The 17,957-nt window shown below is 45.1% G+C and overlaps 1 protein-coding gene across 1 annotated transcript in view; it reads left to right on the forward strand.

Moving 5' to 3' along the window:
- The first annotated feature begins 2,766 nt into the window (after positions 1 to 2,766).
- Positions 2,767 to 17,957, forward strand: part of DHX30 (DExH-box helicase 30) — a 29,323-nt gene continuing 14,132 nt past the window's right edge. Inside the window, exons 1-6 of the mRNA XM_065399188.1 lie at positions 2,767 to 2,797; positions 10,239 to 10,369; positions 10,990 to 11,100; positions 13,323 to 13,678; positions 14,714 to 14,837; positions 17,118 to 17,267. Coding sequence (XP_065255260.1) covers positions 2,788 to 2,797; positions 10,239 to 10,369; positions 10,990 to 11,100; positions 13,323 to 13,678; positions 14,714 to 14,837; positions 17,118 to 17,267 — 882 coding nt within the window. The 5' untranslated portion in view covers positions 2,767 to 2,787. The remainder of the gene's footprint in view (positions 2,798 to 10,238; positions 10,370 to 10,989; positions 11,101 to 13,322; positions 13,679 to 14,713; positions 14,838 to 17,117; positions 17,268 to 17,957) is intronic.

Genomic DNA, 17,957 nt, shown 5'->3' on the forward strand with positions numbered 1-17,957 from the left:
CAGGCAATTGCCCTGCTTGCTACCCCCTAACGCCAGCCCTGGTTTTTATATGCAGAAAATCAGTTATTGTGGCACAGGTGGGCTGGGGGGGGGGGGCTCAGAAAGAAAAAGGTTGAGAACCCCTGCTTTAATGGACATCTTACTCCTTCAAGATCACACTGAAGATGTTAAATAAATAAATAAACTGGATACATTGGCATTTAACATTAATCCCCTCTACACACACACTTTTTATTTCCCCCAGAAGTTTTACTTCCAATTAACGATTTCTATCTAAACCAATTTGAAATAATTTTTCAAGATAGAGTTCATGGGGTTTAGTATCAAATCATTTGCATCTACTGAATTTCCTTAATTTGGGCAACTTGTCTGGCAAGATTTGTTCTGTAGGAACCAATGCCATGTATTGCTTATGGTTGTCATCCTCTAGTCCTACTTTTCTCAATATTTGTTTAATTATTATATTGGGGATAGACTTATGGGATAATCTGCCAGCATCATTTAAATTTTCTTTTTTGAAATTCTGTACTGCCATTTTTTTCCAGTGCCGCTCTGGTTGCCTGATTTTTCAGAAATATTTGTCATTGGTACAGTAAGTACCAATTTGCTTAATACCCTAAGATGCACATCCTCTGAGACAAGTGATTTAGCGTGTGTTCAGATCTTCCAAATACACCTTTATCTGTTCTTTGTTAAAAGTCTTTTATATGGGGTTTTCCTAACTTAACTCTTTAGACATCTTTTAAAAATCTGCCCTCTGCATGAAAAATGTAAAAGTTAAATTTCTTATTTTATCTCCCTCCTGATATTATTTTTTTTCTCTCCTGATATTTGTTGAAAGCCTTATTCCTCTTAATGATTTTTTATACATTTTAACCAATGTAAAATCTTGGTTTACAAAGTATTTACTGATTAATAAATGACATTTAAACTAACAAATAAATAGATCTCACTACTGTAAAGAGGCACTCTCAATTTAATTGTAGCCCAAAGTGCATACATTATAAATAGACTTAATAAAAGTTAAGGTGTATATAAATATTTTGACCATTTTAAAAAAGAATTCTGATGGGGGGTGGGAGGATTAAAGCATCCCTTCAGTGGTAGGGTAGTTGACATCCATATGTTACAGTATTAAGAACTTTATGCTCAAAACATTTAATTGTTAAAACTGACCAAATTTAATTTTTTTCAAGGTGAGAAAAATGCAAACAGTGAACAATATAAATAAGTATTTTTTAATTCTCAAATGTTAGTATTTAAAGTGTTAGTAAAATAATGAAGTTTGATTGCAACTGAGACACTGCAAACTTGAAGTATGGTCAGTATGTATCTCTTTTTTTTTTTTTCTTTTAAATTACTTTCAGGTACTAAACCTGCTCCTGAACTTTCCCTGCTGATTGGTGTAGTTCTTGAAGTCAGATCTTCCTGTTTGCTTGCTTGCTTTTTTGTTTGGTTGGTTGTTGTTTTTTAAATGTGGTCTCATTACTATGTGAAAAATCTGGGGGGGAAAAAGGGAGAATATGACTCAGCTATGTTGGCGAAATGGTGAAAATATACACAAGGTGTTAGCAAATGCATTTTTGTCTTCTACTCTTCAAATTTGTAATAGTTTAAAAAAATATCACTTCTGATTTTTTTTTAAAGTTGGTGGTGCCCCTTTAACATATTTAAAAGATCAGGGGAGTAGAAGTCGGAATATCTGGATACCATTCGCAGCACTGCACTATCTTGTTCTGGTTTGAGCAAGTGAATCATAAACATCTCTGTGGGTCAGTTTCCTCATTGGTAAAAATTGTGTAATGCTAATCTTTAAGGGGTTGTTGCGAGGCTCAGAAAGTGCTTTGAGGTCCTCACCTCAAAAGCTATAATATCTTACATGTATAAATAGGCTTAATTTCTCTTATGTTGCTTCTGGCTGATATGCATGTGAGCCCGAGATAAAACAAAGAGTAGATTTGCTACCTAAGGGCACTCAAGGGGGAGCAGCAGGCTAAATGATATTTATACAATGTCGGATGTAAATATGACTATACTTTAAAAATAAAAAGGGGTGGGGGGAAGGTACTACTATTTAAATTACTGGCATACCTGGCCTGGAGCTTGAAGTTCTTTGTTTAACCTCAGAACAGGTATGGGCAGGACCAGTGCACACTTCCCCCATTCTGCCCTTTCCCTCAACTTTGACGTGGAGAGAGCCCCTGTACCAGGGAGAGGGATCCCTTGCTTTCTAGCCCTATTTACTTCTCGGCCTTTGCAATGCACCTTCCCAAGGGGGAGTGGGTAGGGGATGAGTGGACAGTATCAATTGCAGGAAGACCACAGAACCACCGTTGAATGTGAATGGGTAAGTTACTATAAAACGGGGGCGGCGGAGCGAAAGGGGGTGTCCGGTAAGGGGGGAGGCTGTTCGCTAGAGGGCAAGGGTGTGGAGGCAGGACCGCTCCCAGCAGCTCCTGTGCTCAAGCTCCTCCTTGTCCGCAATGCTCCGGTCTCCTCGCTAGGGGCCGCTGCGTTCAGGTGGTTCCTCCTTGCGCAGGCCGCGCCCCCGTCGTTGTCCCTGCCCGGCCTGAAACCGGTAGTGGGTGGTCTTGCAAGATGGCGGCGCCCAGGCGGCTCCTGCTGGCGCTGGTGAGTGGCGCTTCCGGGCCGCGGCGCTACCGCCGGGCGGGGCTGGTGGAAGCGGGCGGCGCCACGCGGAGCCTGTGCGCGGGCGGCCCCCTGAGAGAGTTCGAGCCCGGGGCGGAACAGGAGCCGGGGGCGGACGGAGCGGGAGAAGCCGGCGCAATGGTGAAGGGTGAGCGCCCTCCGCATGGGCCGGCGGCTCTTCCCCTGAGGCGGGGGTGGGAGGGCGACAAAGGCAGCGGCCCCGCTTCCGCCATGGGGGCGGCGGCGGCGGCAGATTCTGCCCCCCAGGGAATGGGGGGGAGCGGGAGCGAGGCCCCCTCTCCCCAGTGCTGGGGGCCGTGTGCGAGCGCAGCACATCCCTCCTCCCTGAGCTCGCCGGCCGGCCGGCTTCTTTCTAACTTGAGGGCGGGTAGGCCCAGGCGACGGGCCCCGCACTGCGCGGCACAGCCCCGGCGAGGGAGTTCAGACCTCTGCCGGGAAGGGATGGGGTGGACGGGACAGGGCGCCCTCTGCCATCCGTGGGTCTCGGGGCCCGCTGAAGCGCAGGGGGGAGCTGGTGCTTGGTGTGATCGCTGCAGAGAGACTCGTGGGGCCTGGGGTGACCCTGCAGGGCAGGGATTCCTGACTGGAATCTGGAACGAGGGAGACGAACGGGTGAGTGGGCCCTCCTGCCCTGTCCTGTCCCTCTCCTACTGCTGCTTCCGCAGGTAAAGTGGCAGATGGCGGTGCTTTCTAGGGCCCCATCTCCTTTCCCATTGTGACCACCAACACGGGTGTGAAACTGCAGGTGCTGATCAACAACGAGTCCTGGGCCTGGCTACTTGGATAACTGTGGAGCACTTGGGATGGTGGTGGTGGTTCCTGAAGCATGTCTTTAATAAAGATTAGGATGGTTCTGGGCTTCCTGAATGTGAATCTCTCAGTATTATGAACATTCATTCTGTTCTCTGCCTCTGATTTACAAACAGGGTGGATTGGATTCTCAGGAGAGTGGTGAAAGGCTCCATATCCTTTTACCTCAAGGTCACTTGTTTGAATCTGGTCCAGACTGGGCATGACTGAAAGCCTTTGCATCTCTCAGCCTTCTGGTTTAGCCTATGTGAAATGAAAATATCCTAATAAATGGTCCTCTCTTTGGCATCTGCTGAGGGGTTAACTGAACAGGCTGTGGAGAGGAAACGTCCTCTCCTATCTGTACAGAGAGCTAGGACAGTGTGTAGGTAGATTTCCCTGCCACTGCCCATACTGTCCCTGTTTTGAGGGCAGAAGACTTCAGTCTGTAGCGCTGGCAGGCTGGCATCTTTGACTAGCTAATGTCTCTGTCCAAACCAAATGAAATGTAAAAAGTAAGCTGGATGTTAAAAATTCCTGTTTACCATAAATTCCTATGTGTAACAACTTCCATAAATTACATATGGGAAACTGTTTGTTAGAGCCTGCTGGGGATTCCTCTCTGAATATCATCCTTCAGTGTGTAGCAGACGCTCACTTGAGTTACAATTTGTTTCCCTCTTAATGTCCTTATCCCATTCAGGGCTGACTTAATTGTGCACTTAAAATCTCACACATTTTAAAAAAGCCTTTACACCTTTCAATTATCTAGTTAAAACCTCGGATACCCTTTTAAAAAAGGTTGTGTCTCTTTCAAGGATGTTTGCAAATATAGTAATAAGCCATGACAGGCTTACTACAGGTATGATATTAAGCTACTAGTGCACAGATGCTTTGTGAGGTATAATGCCAAAGGCTGAGAGCCTTCATCTACCCAAGAAGTGTCCTGGAAGGCTTATTGCTGTCCTATGATGGTTTACGTGTACATTCATTTTTTTTTAAATATAGTGTGTGTTTTGGTTGGGCTTATGTCTGTGAGCTTCCACTATGGAAATTAGTTCCTACTAAAAGGATAAGAAAAAATAGTAGGAAAAAAGTTATATAAATACACCTCTACCCCGATATAACGCTGTTCTCGGGAGCCAAAAAATCTTACCGCGTTATAGGTGAAAGTGCGTTATATCAAACTTGCTTTGATCTGCCAGAGTGCGGCAGGCGCCCCCCCCCCCCCCCCCCCCGGAGCACTGCTTTACTGCGTTATATCCGAATTCGTGTTATATCGGGGCATGTTATATATCGGGTCACGTTATATCAGGGTAGAAGTGTACCTCTATCTCAAATATTTTCATTTTTTTAACCCTTCTTTGTCTCTAATTGGTCACTTACTTCCCTTTCCCCTCAAAAGCCCCACTATACTTTAGCAGTTTATGACCTAACAGCTTTCAGCTCTTGCATATAAAGTGGCCTGTTGAACAGCTACCAATTTAATCTGTTTTCCAGTGAAAATGTTAGAACTGAAACAATCCCACCCCACCCCAAACTGCTTCTGAAAGGGCAGTTTGACTCACAGGGAGAGGAGACATTGTAAACTAATTTTTTCTCCTTTAGCACCCCATTTTCCTCCAGACAACTACCACCTTCTTCATCCATCCCCAGATGCCCTGTCTTTGTGCTTCCCTTAATTTTTCCCCAATGCCCATTTAACATAATAAGTATTGCAGTCTTTTTGTGTTTCAGTGAGATCTTGGCTGTACACTGTTGGGAGCTGGCCTACTTTGTGACATCAAAAAGCCCAACCAGCCAACCAGAATGCTGCTTGGGTGTTACAGGCAGACTTTGACAGTGATGACAGTGATTCAGATAAAGCTGGGGCAGATTGCTGGAGTCTCTTCTTCCTCATTGCCTTCTATTGAGTTCTCCAGTGGTTGAGATGGTTTCAGGATGCTCACTGAAAGAATAAAAGGTCTGCCTCATTCAACATGTAAGGTGTCTTTAAGGGCTCCCTGAAAGCCTGAGCTCCATCTCTGTGACTATTACTTGAGCCCATAGGGAGCATGAAAGTCACTTTGAGGTATTTCTTATGGAGGCAGGTCCCAAGCCTTCCACTGTCAGGTTGGTGTCTTCAGGCTCAATTTATCCAGGTACCTTGGCACTGACATCTGGTGAAACCACTACAGATATTGAAAATGCATCTCTGATCTGAGGTCTTTTCTGTGTCTGTTACTGAAATCCATATGAATTTTGTTTTGCAGCAATAAGGAATCTTTTCCTTCCTCTCTGCAGCTACACAGATTTGCCTCACTAGTTGTCGTTTGTGGTTCTCCAATTTGAGATGATCTACCCTAGTTCTAAGGGTTATTGCTGTCATACTTAGATTGTAAGCACTTTAGGGCAGGGACTGCACAGTCTTTTATTTGTATTGTGCCTATCCTACTGGGTGATGCTGTATTGTAAATATTTGTAGTGGAGTCCAGCCTGAGAACTCTGGTGTGTAGTCCTGTAGCAAGAAAGGTCCTACTGTAATTATCTACATGAGTGGGTGTTGGCGGGCCACAAGCTTTTCATCCTTGCACATGTCTGATGCTTTGGGGGCATTCTCCATCAGGTTTCCTTAATTTTTATGGACCTTGGTCTTCCTCCATATCTCTGTTGCTCATTTCCAGCCTCTTTCTGAGGAAGAGGATATGGAGGAAGGTATGAACAGTCAAGATCAACCTAACAGTCTTTTGTTATTCCCCACATAAGAATGTAGGCCATTCAGTCTCTCCACTTAACAATTTTTGGCATTTCCTGGATTTGCTGAGGCTGATAGTCTTAGGTGCTATGGATGAGATTTTCAAAAGCACTTGATGTTGGCCTTACTCTGCTCCCATTGAAGTCAATGGTAAAATTCCCACTGTCTTCTAGAGTTAGGCCAGTGCTGAGTGCTTTTTACAACCCACCTTGACTTGTCTACTGTCCAAGAAGGGAAGACTTTCTCTCTCTACAGATGTGGCCTGCTAGGGACTAAAGACTAAAACCAGCGTCCATTTCATCTATCTTGGGGATACCAGGTACCAACTCTCTCAACCGGGTTTTGACTACCTTTTAACCTATCTGCAATCAGGGCCTCTAGTCTTGACAGTCACAGAGACTGTAGTGGTAGGTGACATCCGCTACATGGTCCCACTGCAGCAGTTAGCCAACTGCAATCACAGAAAAGCTTCCTAACTGCTACAGAACTGCTTTAAAATCACTGATGGGTACATGACTGGAAATGTGGTGCACATGGCTTGAAATACTTGATGAGGATGTCAAAATGCACAGTGATGTTGCTGAACGCCTTCCTGGAGGCACGGAGAAAGATTGGTCGACCTGGAAATGTTTAAATCACCTCTGAACAAGAGTTGGCAAGTCAAAAGTCAATATGCAGAAGTGGGGCTGTTCCAACAACCCAGACACATGACTGCATCAAAACACAAATCGTGGGATATCTGTTGGTCTGCTGGCTCCTGGAGGAACCGTGCACCATGGAAGATCTCACCAAGGCTACACACTGGGCCCAACACTGGAAAAGTCTGATTGTGGTGGAAGGACAAGGTAAGAAGTCTCAGAGAGATAAGTCATCCTGCTTTTGGAGGAAGGTGCCAAGAAATTCAGTCTGCCCAGGAGGAAACCACACTCACTGCAACTTGGGAATTCAGGTTTGCATCTTCAAATACTTCTGGTGATGCATGTCTTCTCCACATGGGATTAGGCCATTTCAGTTCTGGAATTGAGGATGTAAAATGATTATTGGGGTGACTCCTTGGGTGCTACACATTCTGTAGCTATGAAGCATACATTGTTGCTCAGCTGGAAATTCAGATCTTGATCTACAAGCCAAAATGGAGGATTTTGCCATTTGGAGGAACCATTCTCCTTTGCTCCCAGATGGATTAAACACTGAAGTTGACTACAGATCCATCTCAAAATCCTTGGTGTCATTATATAAAACGTCTGTTCTTCGTAGATACTAAAATGTCTGTTCTTCGTAGATACCTGTGACAAGGTCCTCCTCATCTTTTGTCTGCTCCTTATCACAGATTTCCTCAGAAGCAGTCCTGTTTCTCAAAGCAGAGGCAATCAGAGACCAAAAATACATGCTCTTGTTAATGGCAGTCCACGTAACTCATCATCATCATCTACAAAGTGGGTTTAGTGGGGGTGATTGTGAATTGTTTCTCTCCTTTTCCCCCTAAGAATGGGATTATTGTAGACAGAGTATTAGTGTTAGAGGATTGTTAGAAAAGGTTACCCCATGCCACCTACCAACCCTCCCCTCTCTTCATGGACCCCTGTCATGGGACTGTATTGAGTGAAGTAGCCTTCTTTCTGCTCGAAGTGAGAGAGGAGGTTCTTTTAGAAATATCAGGGAGAGGGGTTTTTTCACATTAGTTTTTCCTAAGAAAAGGCACCATTGCAAATTGTAGCTAACAAAATTGAACAAGTACATCAGACAGTGATGTTAGCTTTCATTATCCCTTCCCTAATTATACAAGGTCAGTTTGAGGCATCCTTTTAGGTTGAGACCATTTTCTCTTTCTCTCTCTCTCTCCCCCCCCCCCCCCGCCCAATCCCCCCCAAAATAAGAGATTAACAGTACAGAGTACTCTGTATGTAGTTCTCTATGGTTCCAGGGGCCTTGACCAGGTAAGTGCCTGGCAGAAGTGGTAGCCCATGTAAAACATAGAGGAATCCAAGTCTCTCCTTGCCTGGATTCTGAAAGCACAGCTCCACAAGAACCCAGTTGACTCTACAGACAGCGAGGGCACATTTCCTGTCTCTGGGCTGCAGGATAAGGCTAGAAAATTAGAAGGAGTCACAGGGATTGTTCTGGACTCTAGATCAGCATCTTTCTATTTGCCAGAGGACAGAATCCAGGATATGGGAGGTCGGTGGTCTCCAAAAGCCTTCCCGTGTAATATAATTTTTGTGGCTTCTTATACCTGTATGATACTATTTGCCAGGCTCTACACGAAAGCCCTGCAGAGTTGGTTAAGGATAGTATATCTGCCACAGTACAACATAGACTCTGTCAGTGATCTCCCAGAAGATCCAGGAGACACTCTTCTGTGGTGAACAATGTTCAGATATGCCTGTAAATGATACTGTCTGGTCACTTCAGAGGCAACTCCTTCAATAAATATTTCTGCCTGAAGAGAAAATGCCTTTATCTATACTTCAGAGGTAGCAGCAAATCAATTTCTTGACAGATGCTGTCCTCTTGGCTTGGAGTCAGGAGTTCCCATGTGTCTTCCCTCAATATCTCTGCTACCAAGAGCTCTCAGCAAAACTAAACAGCACAGAGTGTGAGTGAGATTAATAGCTCTGACTAGAACAGATCACTTCTTGTTCACATATCTCCGAGCCTTTGTGTTGGTAGCTGAACAGCTGATTCTTTCTCTCATTATCTGAAATCCCTGACTTTTAGCAACAAGGATTGTAATGTATTGATGAAATCTGACTGACCAGAGGAAATTCAGCAGATCTTTCTGGAGAGTTGTAAACCTTCCATGAAAGACGCCTATGCCTTAAAGGTGACTTGCAAAGGTTCATTAAGGGGCCTCTAGAATAACTGGGGAATGTTTCTGTTACTGAAATCTGCTAAACGGCTACGTGTGTGCTGCATGAACATATGACACGTTACTCATCTTAGCAGTTGGGACATATGGGTAAGCAGCTCTGCAATCTTTAACCAGTTCTCCTCAGACCCACCTCCTTAGTTGCTGTTAGTGCAAGTTAAGTGGAGGTCTGTGCTGACAAACTCCAAGGAGAGGTCCCATACCAGTAACTGGTTCTCTGAGCAGATTCAGTTTAGATCCCCACTTCCCTTTCCCTCTTCTTTGAGCCCTCCTGCTAAACTTAAATTAAGAGGACAGCAGCTGTGGTGGAGTTAGGGAGCCACAGCTCCTTAAATAACCTCCCACCATGTATCTAGATCCCACAGTGCATTTCTTCAAGGCCCTACTTTCTAGAGGCCATTGACTTGGCATTGAGGGGGTATGTGCATCCCAAGTATTTGGGTTTGTACTAACAATCTGTTCAAAATGCAGTTATTGCTCAATAACCTTTTTGCCATTTTACAATTGGTGTTCGGTTGGAGTTTTTTTGAGTTGGGATGCCAGGGGGGTTGCATTTGTCTCAAGTCAATTAAAACAATTAGTTTCACTTATTTCATTTCATTTTCTAGCTTCAGGGGCTAGCCCAGTGCCGCACTGTTTAGGTTCTGAACACTTCAAGGGAATGTTTGCATCCAAAGAAATGGATTTCAATTAGATTTTTTTTTTTATCGTGGAAATGTTTTCATTCATCTCAAAGCTTATAAAACTTGTTTGTACAACATAAAGTGTTTCTAGATTGGTCTTCGTGGTGTGTCCTTGAGTCACGAAACCAACAGTTCCAACCACGAGGCAATCTGAGTAGAATATTTTCAGGTTTTTTGAAAGTGGAATAAGTAAACATAGCTGCCTGACTTCTCCTGAAATCCAGACCAGAATAGCTGTTGGTGTGTTGGTAATGGAGTGTCCTCCAGTGCTGAGAGCCCAGGGGACTTCAGGGTTTCTGGATTCTGTTCCACCGACACATTGCAAGACCATGGGCGAAGCACTTTCTGCCTCCAGTTCCCCATCTGTAAAACAGGGATAATATTAGACCTTACAGCACTTCAGTGAGATAAGCGTTTATAACATGCTTTAGCTCCTTTAAACAGGACTATACACGTATTAAAACGGCATTCACTTTTTCCATTGTTCTTTCAGATTCCAGAGACTTGTTGAAAGAATTTCCACAGCCGAAAAACTTGCTCAACAGTGTGATTGGAAGAGCCCTGGGGATCTCTCATGCAAGAGACAAACTGGTGTATATCCACACTAACGGGCCAAGAAAAAAGGTAATTCCATTATTAACCTCTGGCTGTGGGAGGAGTGCTTGTACATGTGGGTGGCAAAGAGCCAGGAATACTCAGAGTTGTAAGTGATTTTTAATATACACGTCTGAAGCACTATTGCAATTCTAAATGGTTTATTGCACAATAGTATGTGTTTCAAATATACTCCCCCTTCCGTCTGGTTCTTCATCTCAGCACATTTAATATGCATGTAAAAACCCAATCTCCATCTCTAACCCACCCTGTTTGTGGAAGGATGATTATTTGACATAACTAGTTTGCTGTAGTTGGCTTCTTTCAGCAGGGAGGCAGCATGTGCATAGGGCAGCGTGCTAGGAGTCAGACCTGAGTTCTAATCTTAGTTTTGCCACTGACCTACTATGTGATTGCGGGCAAGTCACTTCACTTCTCTGGGCTTCAGCTGTCACATCTGTAAAAAGAGGCTAAATGAAAAGCCCTTTGAGATCCTCTACTGAAAAGTACTAGCTGAAAATAAGTGCTGCTTAGTGATATTTATTAAACCTTTCTCTTGCCTGGCATTCAGAGAGGTCGCCCAAGCACTAGGAGGAGAGGGCTTGGGTTCTGCACTGTCTCTCACTTCACTGCTCTTCTTTTCTTTTCAGAAAGTCACTCTGCACATAAAATGGCCTAAGAATGTGGAAGTGGAAGGCTATGGGACCAAAAAGATCGATGCTGAGAGGCAGGCTGCAGCTGCTGCATGCCAGCTCTTCAAGGTGAGCTACTGTTCCTCTCCTCTTCTTCTTCCCCCCTCCCCCCCATCCCTGCCAAGAGTCAGGAAGAGGCCTCTGAACTTGCTGGCCTACCTTAATGGCTGTTTGACCTCTGGCTTATTTAAAGCTCTTTCCTCCTCCGTTTTCTCAGTTGTTTTGTCTTCTAGTCAGGAATGGAGGCAGCCCCACTGTTGGCTGGCAGTGGCTGGATGCAACTGAGCTTGCACGCCCACTTGCCCCCATGGCCAAGCAAGTAGGCTGTCTGAATTCATTAACAGCCTTGAGTTACTTCTCCATTATGTCCTTTGTTGTCCTCAATCTCCAACCAAAGCTCATCACTCTTGGGAGAGATGGGTGCACCTAATGCTGTCCCTGTGTGTTCTTCACTGAGAAGCTCTCGCTGTCGGACAATATAAAGTTCTATTGGGAGCTGTTTGGGAGGGAGCAGGGTCTAGTGGCTAGAGAACCACCCTGGAAGGCGGGGTTCTAGGTGCTAGTCCCAGCCCTGCAGTTGATTTTGCTGTGACCTCGAGCAAGTTGCGTCACCTCTCTGTTCCTTTGTTTCCTCGTCTGTAAAATGGGGACAGTACTGACCTATGTGCTATTAAGCAACCTAAATACAGGGGTCGCTGCAGCTCCCCCCAGAATTTAAATCTAATTGCTTCCAAAAATTAAAAGAGCAATATGGTTGCAAAGCCAGGCACTCAAAGGTTAGGAAATGACAGAATTAAGGTTGCCTATGCAACCCTTAATTTGGCCCCTTTATGCATATGGATTATGATGCCGTCTTTAATTACATGATCACAGATTCTTTTTCCACAGGATCCCTGCCTCATTCAGTGCACAGGTTGGATGGTGCTCATTGAATGAGTAGCGATGGAATATTTTGTGTTATCATTATTGTTCAGTGTGCAGCCCTAGACCTTACTTACTGTGCAGTATGAGAAGCATAGAAGCTATGAAAAGCTAAAGCTTCTCAATGAAATGGTTGTAAGAATTTTTTTTATCATGGGGAGGGAGGAAGATATATTTTACCTCAACTGTGTTCTCAGAAGCAGCTGAACCATTTTTGCTGCAATTTTTCAAAACAGTTCAACCCAATGCATGCATTTGGCACAGAAAATTTCAGCCTGAATGGTTAGTTTAGCAGAGCTTTACCCAACTGAAAACAAGGGTTTTATAATAGGAAGCATTGGGCAACTTTAGATAAAGGTGGTGATTCCGGTGCTATCCATAATAAATAAATAGTTTGCCATCCAAGTAAACAGATGGTACTATCTGCTTAGGGCCGAGGACTGTCTTTGTTATATGAGTATGTAATATGTGGGGCCCCAAATCAGGGATTTGGATCTCAAGGCTCTACCACAGTACAAAATAATACTGTCCTGTCTAATAGGGGTGTTGTGAGGCTAAATGAACGAATGTTGCCAAAGCTCTTTGAAATGTCACAGTAAAGAAAAGCAAGGTGTGTGTTGCCATGGGTGTCCCTGCACCTGTATGTGGGTACATAGGCAATTAGTAATCTTGCACATCTAGTACATCTTGCAATTAGTAATTACCCGAACAGCAGTTGGGAGCGCTTTGTAGTTCCAGGCACAGACAAGTTTTGAAGTCTTGTATGTTACAAAACTCAGAAACACCAGCATCTGTCACTCAAAGGTAAACGTCTTACTTTTGTGAAAGAGGAGGACGTGAACAATTAACATTGTCCCTAACAAGAGCCCCAGTGGTGCGTTTGGTGGGATGTCCCAAATATTTTTGTTCTTTGAAGTAAATGTGAAGTTTTTACTATGTGAATCAATATTGTCTGTTCTGGGAGAGAAAAGAGGAGTCTAGAAAAGTTAGTGTAGCCTGTGTTGTGTTGCGGGGGGGGGGGGGGGGGATTCAGTGTTTTAAAACACCAAACAGATCGTGTCTGCTGTATAACAAACCAGCATGCACTGGCCCAGCCTTTGTAAGCAACGGCATGATACCAAACCACTGTATGTGATCGAAAGAGAAGTCAGCATTTCCCTTTTAAGGAGTGACTATAAATAGGTACAGGAGGAATATTCTTTTTGAAAGTATGCAAGTCCCTTTTCAGCTTCCTTTCACTCTCCTGGACGCAAGGGATTCATCTCTGCGTTTCTCCCTTCGGACCAAGCATGGTCCCACTCTGCTTTAGAAGTTGCCCAGTCCTGCTAGCTCCCTACAGCTGTCTAACCGTGTGTGACTCTTTCATTCAGGGCTGGGGGTTGTTAGGGCCCAGGAACGAGCTGTTTGATGCTGCAAAGTACCGAATCCTCGCTGACCAGCTTGGCTGCCCAGAGGACAAGTGGTGCCCCGAAAGCAGATGGCGTTCCAAGTCTGGACCATCTCTGGCTGACTTGTCGACTTGTTGGAGACGGGTGGAACCAGATGACTCCATCCAGTCCATGGAGCAAGGCAGGATGCCTAAAGCGATGAGAAGAGAGGAGCTGGAGGAAGGGGAGCTAGAGGAGGGGGAATTGGAGGAAGGGGAGCTGGAAGAAGACACGATTGATGTTACTGATTACCTGTCTATGGCACAGAACGAAGCTCGGACCCCAGCTAGAGACATGAGGTAAAATCATGTTCCGACAAGCTCACTAAAGCAGGGGAATAGTGAGAAAAGGGTCCGTGCACTGGCTGATATATCCCCATAGACCTCAAAGTTGACCTCTCGCTGCCCACAACATAGTGAGCACACAGAGGACTTCAGCAGAGTCTGAACATAAAGCTCCTGTGCCAGGCTCCATGAGGATGCCACGCATGCTGTGCCACTCCATGGTGGGTCTGCCTGCTTTCATACCTAGGTCAGCACTAGAGGCGTGGGGTTCTTTTCTGGACTCCTGTTCTTCTGACAGGCAATTGCCCCAGTTTTACTCATGGTCAGCCTCGTAGATCTGTTGGGTTTAAGCATTGGCCTGCTAAACCCAGGGTTGTGAGTTCAATCCTTGAGGGGGCCATTTAGGGATCTGGGGCAAAAATCTGTCTGGAGCTTGGTCCTGCTTTGAGCAGGGGGTTGGACTAGATGACCTCCTGAGGTCCCTTCCAACCCAAATAGTCTATGATTCTATGATTCTTGGCCCGCAGAGTTTGTCATCTCCAAAAGCCACACTTAAATTTGGCAGTCTTTTTAAACCTTGCCAGTGTCCTCCAGGAGAAGGACAAGTCAGGACCTGTATTTCAATTTTTTTAAAGGGAAACAATTTGGGACAAGAGGGGAAATACTTCAAAATTGACTTTGTCTCCTAAAGAAGTAGTAAAAGCCATTCCTGTATTCCAGTTTGCATTGCAACTGTAAATATTTGGGACGACAGTTACTTTCAGTAGAAGCTAGAATTCTGACTTGGAGGTTCCATTGGCTAAAGCGATTGTCTTCATTCTGAGTTCTGTAACGCAGTGTAATGGTACACTCTACCCAGTTGGCTGCAAACCCTCCATTGCTAATTAACTCCGTAATCTCCTGTACTCACATTGTATTCTTTAATTACTCGATTTTAGGCTATGGCAAAGAAGCTGGAGGGGGAAGGGTCTGAGCACAAATAGAATTGGGGAGAAGAGAGATTTGTTTGTTTTTTTACGTACCTGAACTGTTTTACTTTCCATCTTGCAGGGGAGGGGCCTCTGTTGAAATGACAGATGACAACAATGCCATCAAGGCTCTGACCCAGTTCCCTCTACCCAAAAACCTTCTGGCCCAGGTGATTCAGATTGCAACCTCTTCCTCCACAGTCAAGGTGAGTTGCTGTTCAAATAGCCTCTCCCATCTCCTCTGGTTGGGAATTTGCCTTTCAGCGGCTGGGAAGGATGGGCTGCAGTGATTGAAAGGGTGTAGATTTCAGGGAAGGAGAAGAATTCTTTGGGGTTCTCCAAGGGCTGGCTAGATAGTGATGGGCTGAAATTAGGCTGAAGAACAGGAAAACCTTATTGACAGTGAGACTTGCGGAAGAGTCCCTCAGGAGAAGCAGTGGGAGTGGGAGTGTTGTTACTCAAACGAGAAGCTGTTATATGTGGGTTTGTGTTTTTGCTGGGGTGAATTGTGCTGCAAGCCCCCTTAATTTGTGCAGCCAGCCAGAGCCATATCCTTTATTCTGAGAATTTTGTAATGTTCATTGGTGGTCAAATTTGTCCAGAACTCCACTCCTGCCTACATCTCTGCTTTCCTTCTCCTTCCTCTGAGCGCTTCACCCACCTCCTTTTCAGACTTTGTTGTGCCCTGCACACGCTGAAAAAAAGTTTGACAAGCTTTGCCCCTTGTATCTTTCACCTTCTAACTCCCTCCTTCCACGAAGTGCTCCACACAGCAGCCTGTTTGTTATGTCTTGTCTTGGTACTGACCAAGCCTTTAGTATGTGAGCTCTCAGGGGAAGGGGTTTAGCACACGTCACCTCTGACTACGTGGATGCTGCTATATAAACTACTGGCTTAGTGTATGGGGGAAAGCAATGCATGTGAAATACCTTGATTTTAGTAAGGTTTTTCACACCGTCTCACATGACATTCTCATAAGCAATCTAAGGAAATGTGGTCTATATGAAAATACTGTCAGGTGGGTGAATAACTGATTGAATGACTGTACTCAGTGGTTTGCTATCTAACTCAGAGGACATATCTGCTGGGGACCCACATGGTTCTGTCCTGGGTCCAGTACCACTCAATACTTTAATTAATGCCTTGGATAATGGAGTAGAGAATGTGCTTATAAAATTTGCAGATGACATGAAGCTGGGAGGGGTTGCAAGCACTTTGGAGGACAGGATTAGAGGGATAGCTCAGTGGTTTGAGCATTGGCCTGCTAAACCCAGGGTTGTGAGTTCAATCCTTGAGGGGGCCACTTGGGGATCTGGGGCAAAATCAGTACTTGGCCCTGCTAGTGAAGGCAGAGGGCTGGACTCGATGACCTTTCAAGGTCCCTTCCAGTTCTAGGAGATGGGATATCTCCATTAATTATTATTATTATTATTTATTATTATTATAATTCAAAATGACTTTTTGACAAATTGGAGAATTGGTCTGAAATCAATAAAATGAAGTTCAATAAAGACAAGTGCAAAGTACATATGCAGTATAGTTGTAGCTGAGTTGGTCCCAGCATATTAGGAAGTTTGTCTCTCTCACCAACAGAAGCTGGTCCAGTGAAAGATATTACCTCACCCACCTTGTCTCTCTAAGTGCAAAGTACTTCATTTAGGAAGGAAAAATCAGATGCAAAAAACCACAAACTGGGGAATAACTGGCTTGGTGATAGTACTGCTGAAAAGGATCTGTGGATTATAGTGGATCACAAACTGAATATGAGCCATCAATGTGATGTAGTTGTGAAAAAGGCTAATATAATTCTGGGGTGTATTAAAGGTGTGTCATATGTAAGACACGGGAAGTAATTTGCCCACTCTGCTCGGTACTGGTGAGGCCTCAGCTGGAGCACAGTGCCCAGTTCTGGGTGCCGCACTTCAGGAATGACGTGGAAAACCTGACCCACAAGGAAAGGTTAAAAAACTGGCATGTTTAGTCTTGAGAAAAGATGACTGAGGGATGACCGGATAAGTTTTCAAACATGTTAAGGGCTGATATAAAGAGGATGGTGATCAACTGTTCTCCATGTCCACTGAAGGTAGGGCAAGAAGTAATGGGCTTAATCTGCAGCAAGGAAGGTTTAGGTTGGATATTTAGGAAAAAATTCTCACAATAAGGATAGTTATGCTCTGGAACAGGCTTTCAAGGCAGGTTGTGGACTCCCCGTCACTGGGGGTTTTTAAGAACAGGTTGGACAAACGCCTGTCAAGGATGCTCTAGGTTTACTTGTTCCCTGTGCTGAGGCAGGACCTGGGCTAGACGATCTTTTGAGGTCTCTTCAAGCCCTACTTTTCTGTGATTCTATTCCAGAAGGTACTGAGTTAAAATCTTACATGTAAAACTGCCCTGCTGTTTAGGTAATATAGCCTAGTAAACTTTTCAGAGGCTCCCTCTGAATAAACCAGCCTTTTTCCCTCACAAGCTGCCTGTCTCTCTTTCAGGAATTCATGCAGTTCCGTACGGTGGGCACCAAGACTAAGATCTGCAAGCTCACTCTGCGCTGGCCCTGCCCGATGACCTTCGCTGCCAAGGGCCGCCGCAAGGTTGAGGCCGAGAACAAAGCAGCAGCACTGGCCTGTCAGAAGTTGAAGGTGAGTGGCATGTGTCTGGTAGCAAATCTTGATGTGGCTCCTATCACAGCATCTCTTCCATGCAGGCACTATCCAGCCTGCTGTGAACGGACACTGTTCGTACCAGAACTGTCCTATTCGGGGGGCCAGGCTGAGCCTCCGAGACCTAAGGCTGCTGCTGTTTCTGTGACTCAGTCTGCGTTCCCTGCTGCCACCTAGAGTTGACTCCATGGGTAAGCCTGGGGTCAGATAATTGTCCTTGTCTCTAGGCTGATGCCTTAGGACTCTGTGCAGGGGCACAGCAATGGAGTTGGGAAACAGATCGTGAACCTCCATGGCGCTGATGGGGGATTTGGCCCATCGGCAAAGTGATGTGTAAAGATCAACCTGCGAGTGGTGGGTCTGTCTTTTCAGCCACCTCGCTGCCTCCAGACAGGGTAGGCTGGCTCCCTGCTCCTTCAGGTGGGTCAGACTGACCAGTCTGTTCTCCTAGCTTTCTTCATGGGGAATTACCTGGCTCCAAAATCAATGGGGAGAGGGCAGGCAGGAAAGACTATTCCTGGTCAGCTATCTACTGAAGTTTGTGGAAATGCCAGTAAGAGGCTCTTGTAAGTGGGTCCTACTGGAAATTACTGCCTATGCCATTCCTCTGATCTGAATCTTCCTTGGCGAATTTCTCCATTGGCATTGGTGGCAGGGACAGCGCTGGGC

This window comes from Emys orbicularis, chromosome 2, assembly GCF_028017835.1.
Source record: "Emys orbicularis isolate rEmyOrb1 chromosome 2, rEmyOrb1.hap1, whole genome shotgun sequence".
Classification (NCBI taxonomy): Eukaryota; Metazoa; Chordata; order Testudines; family Emydidae; genus Emys; species Emys orbicularis.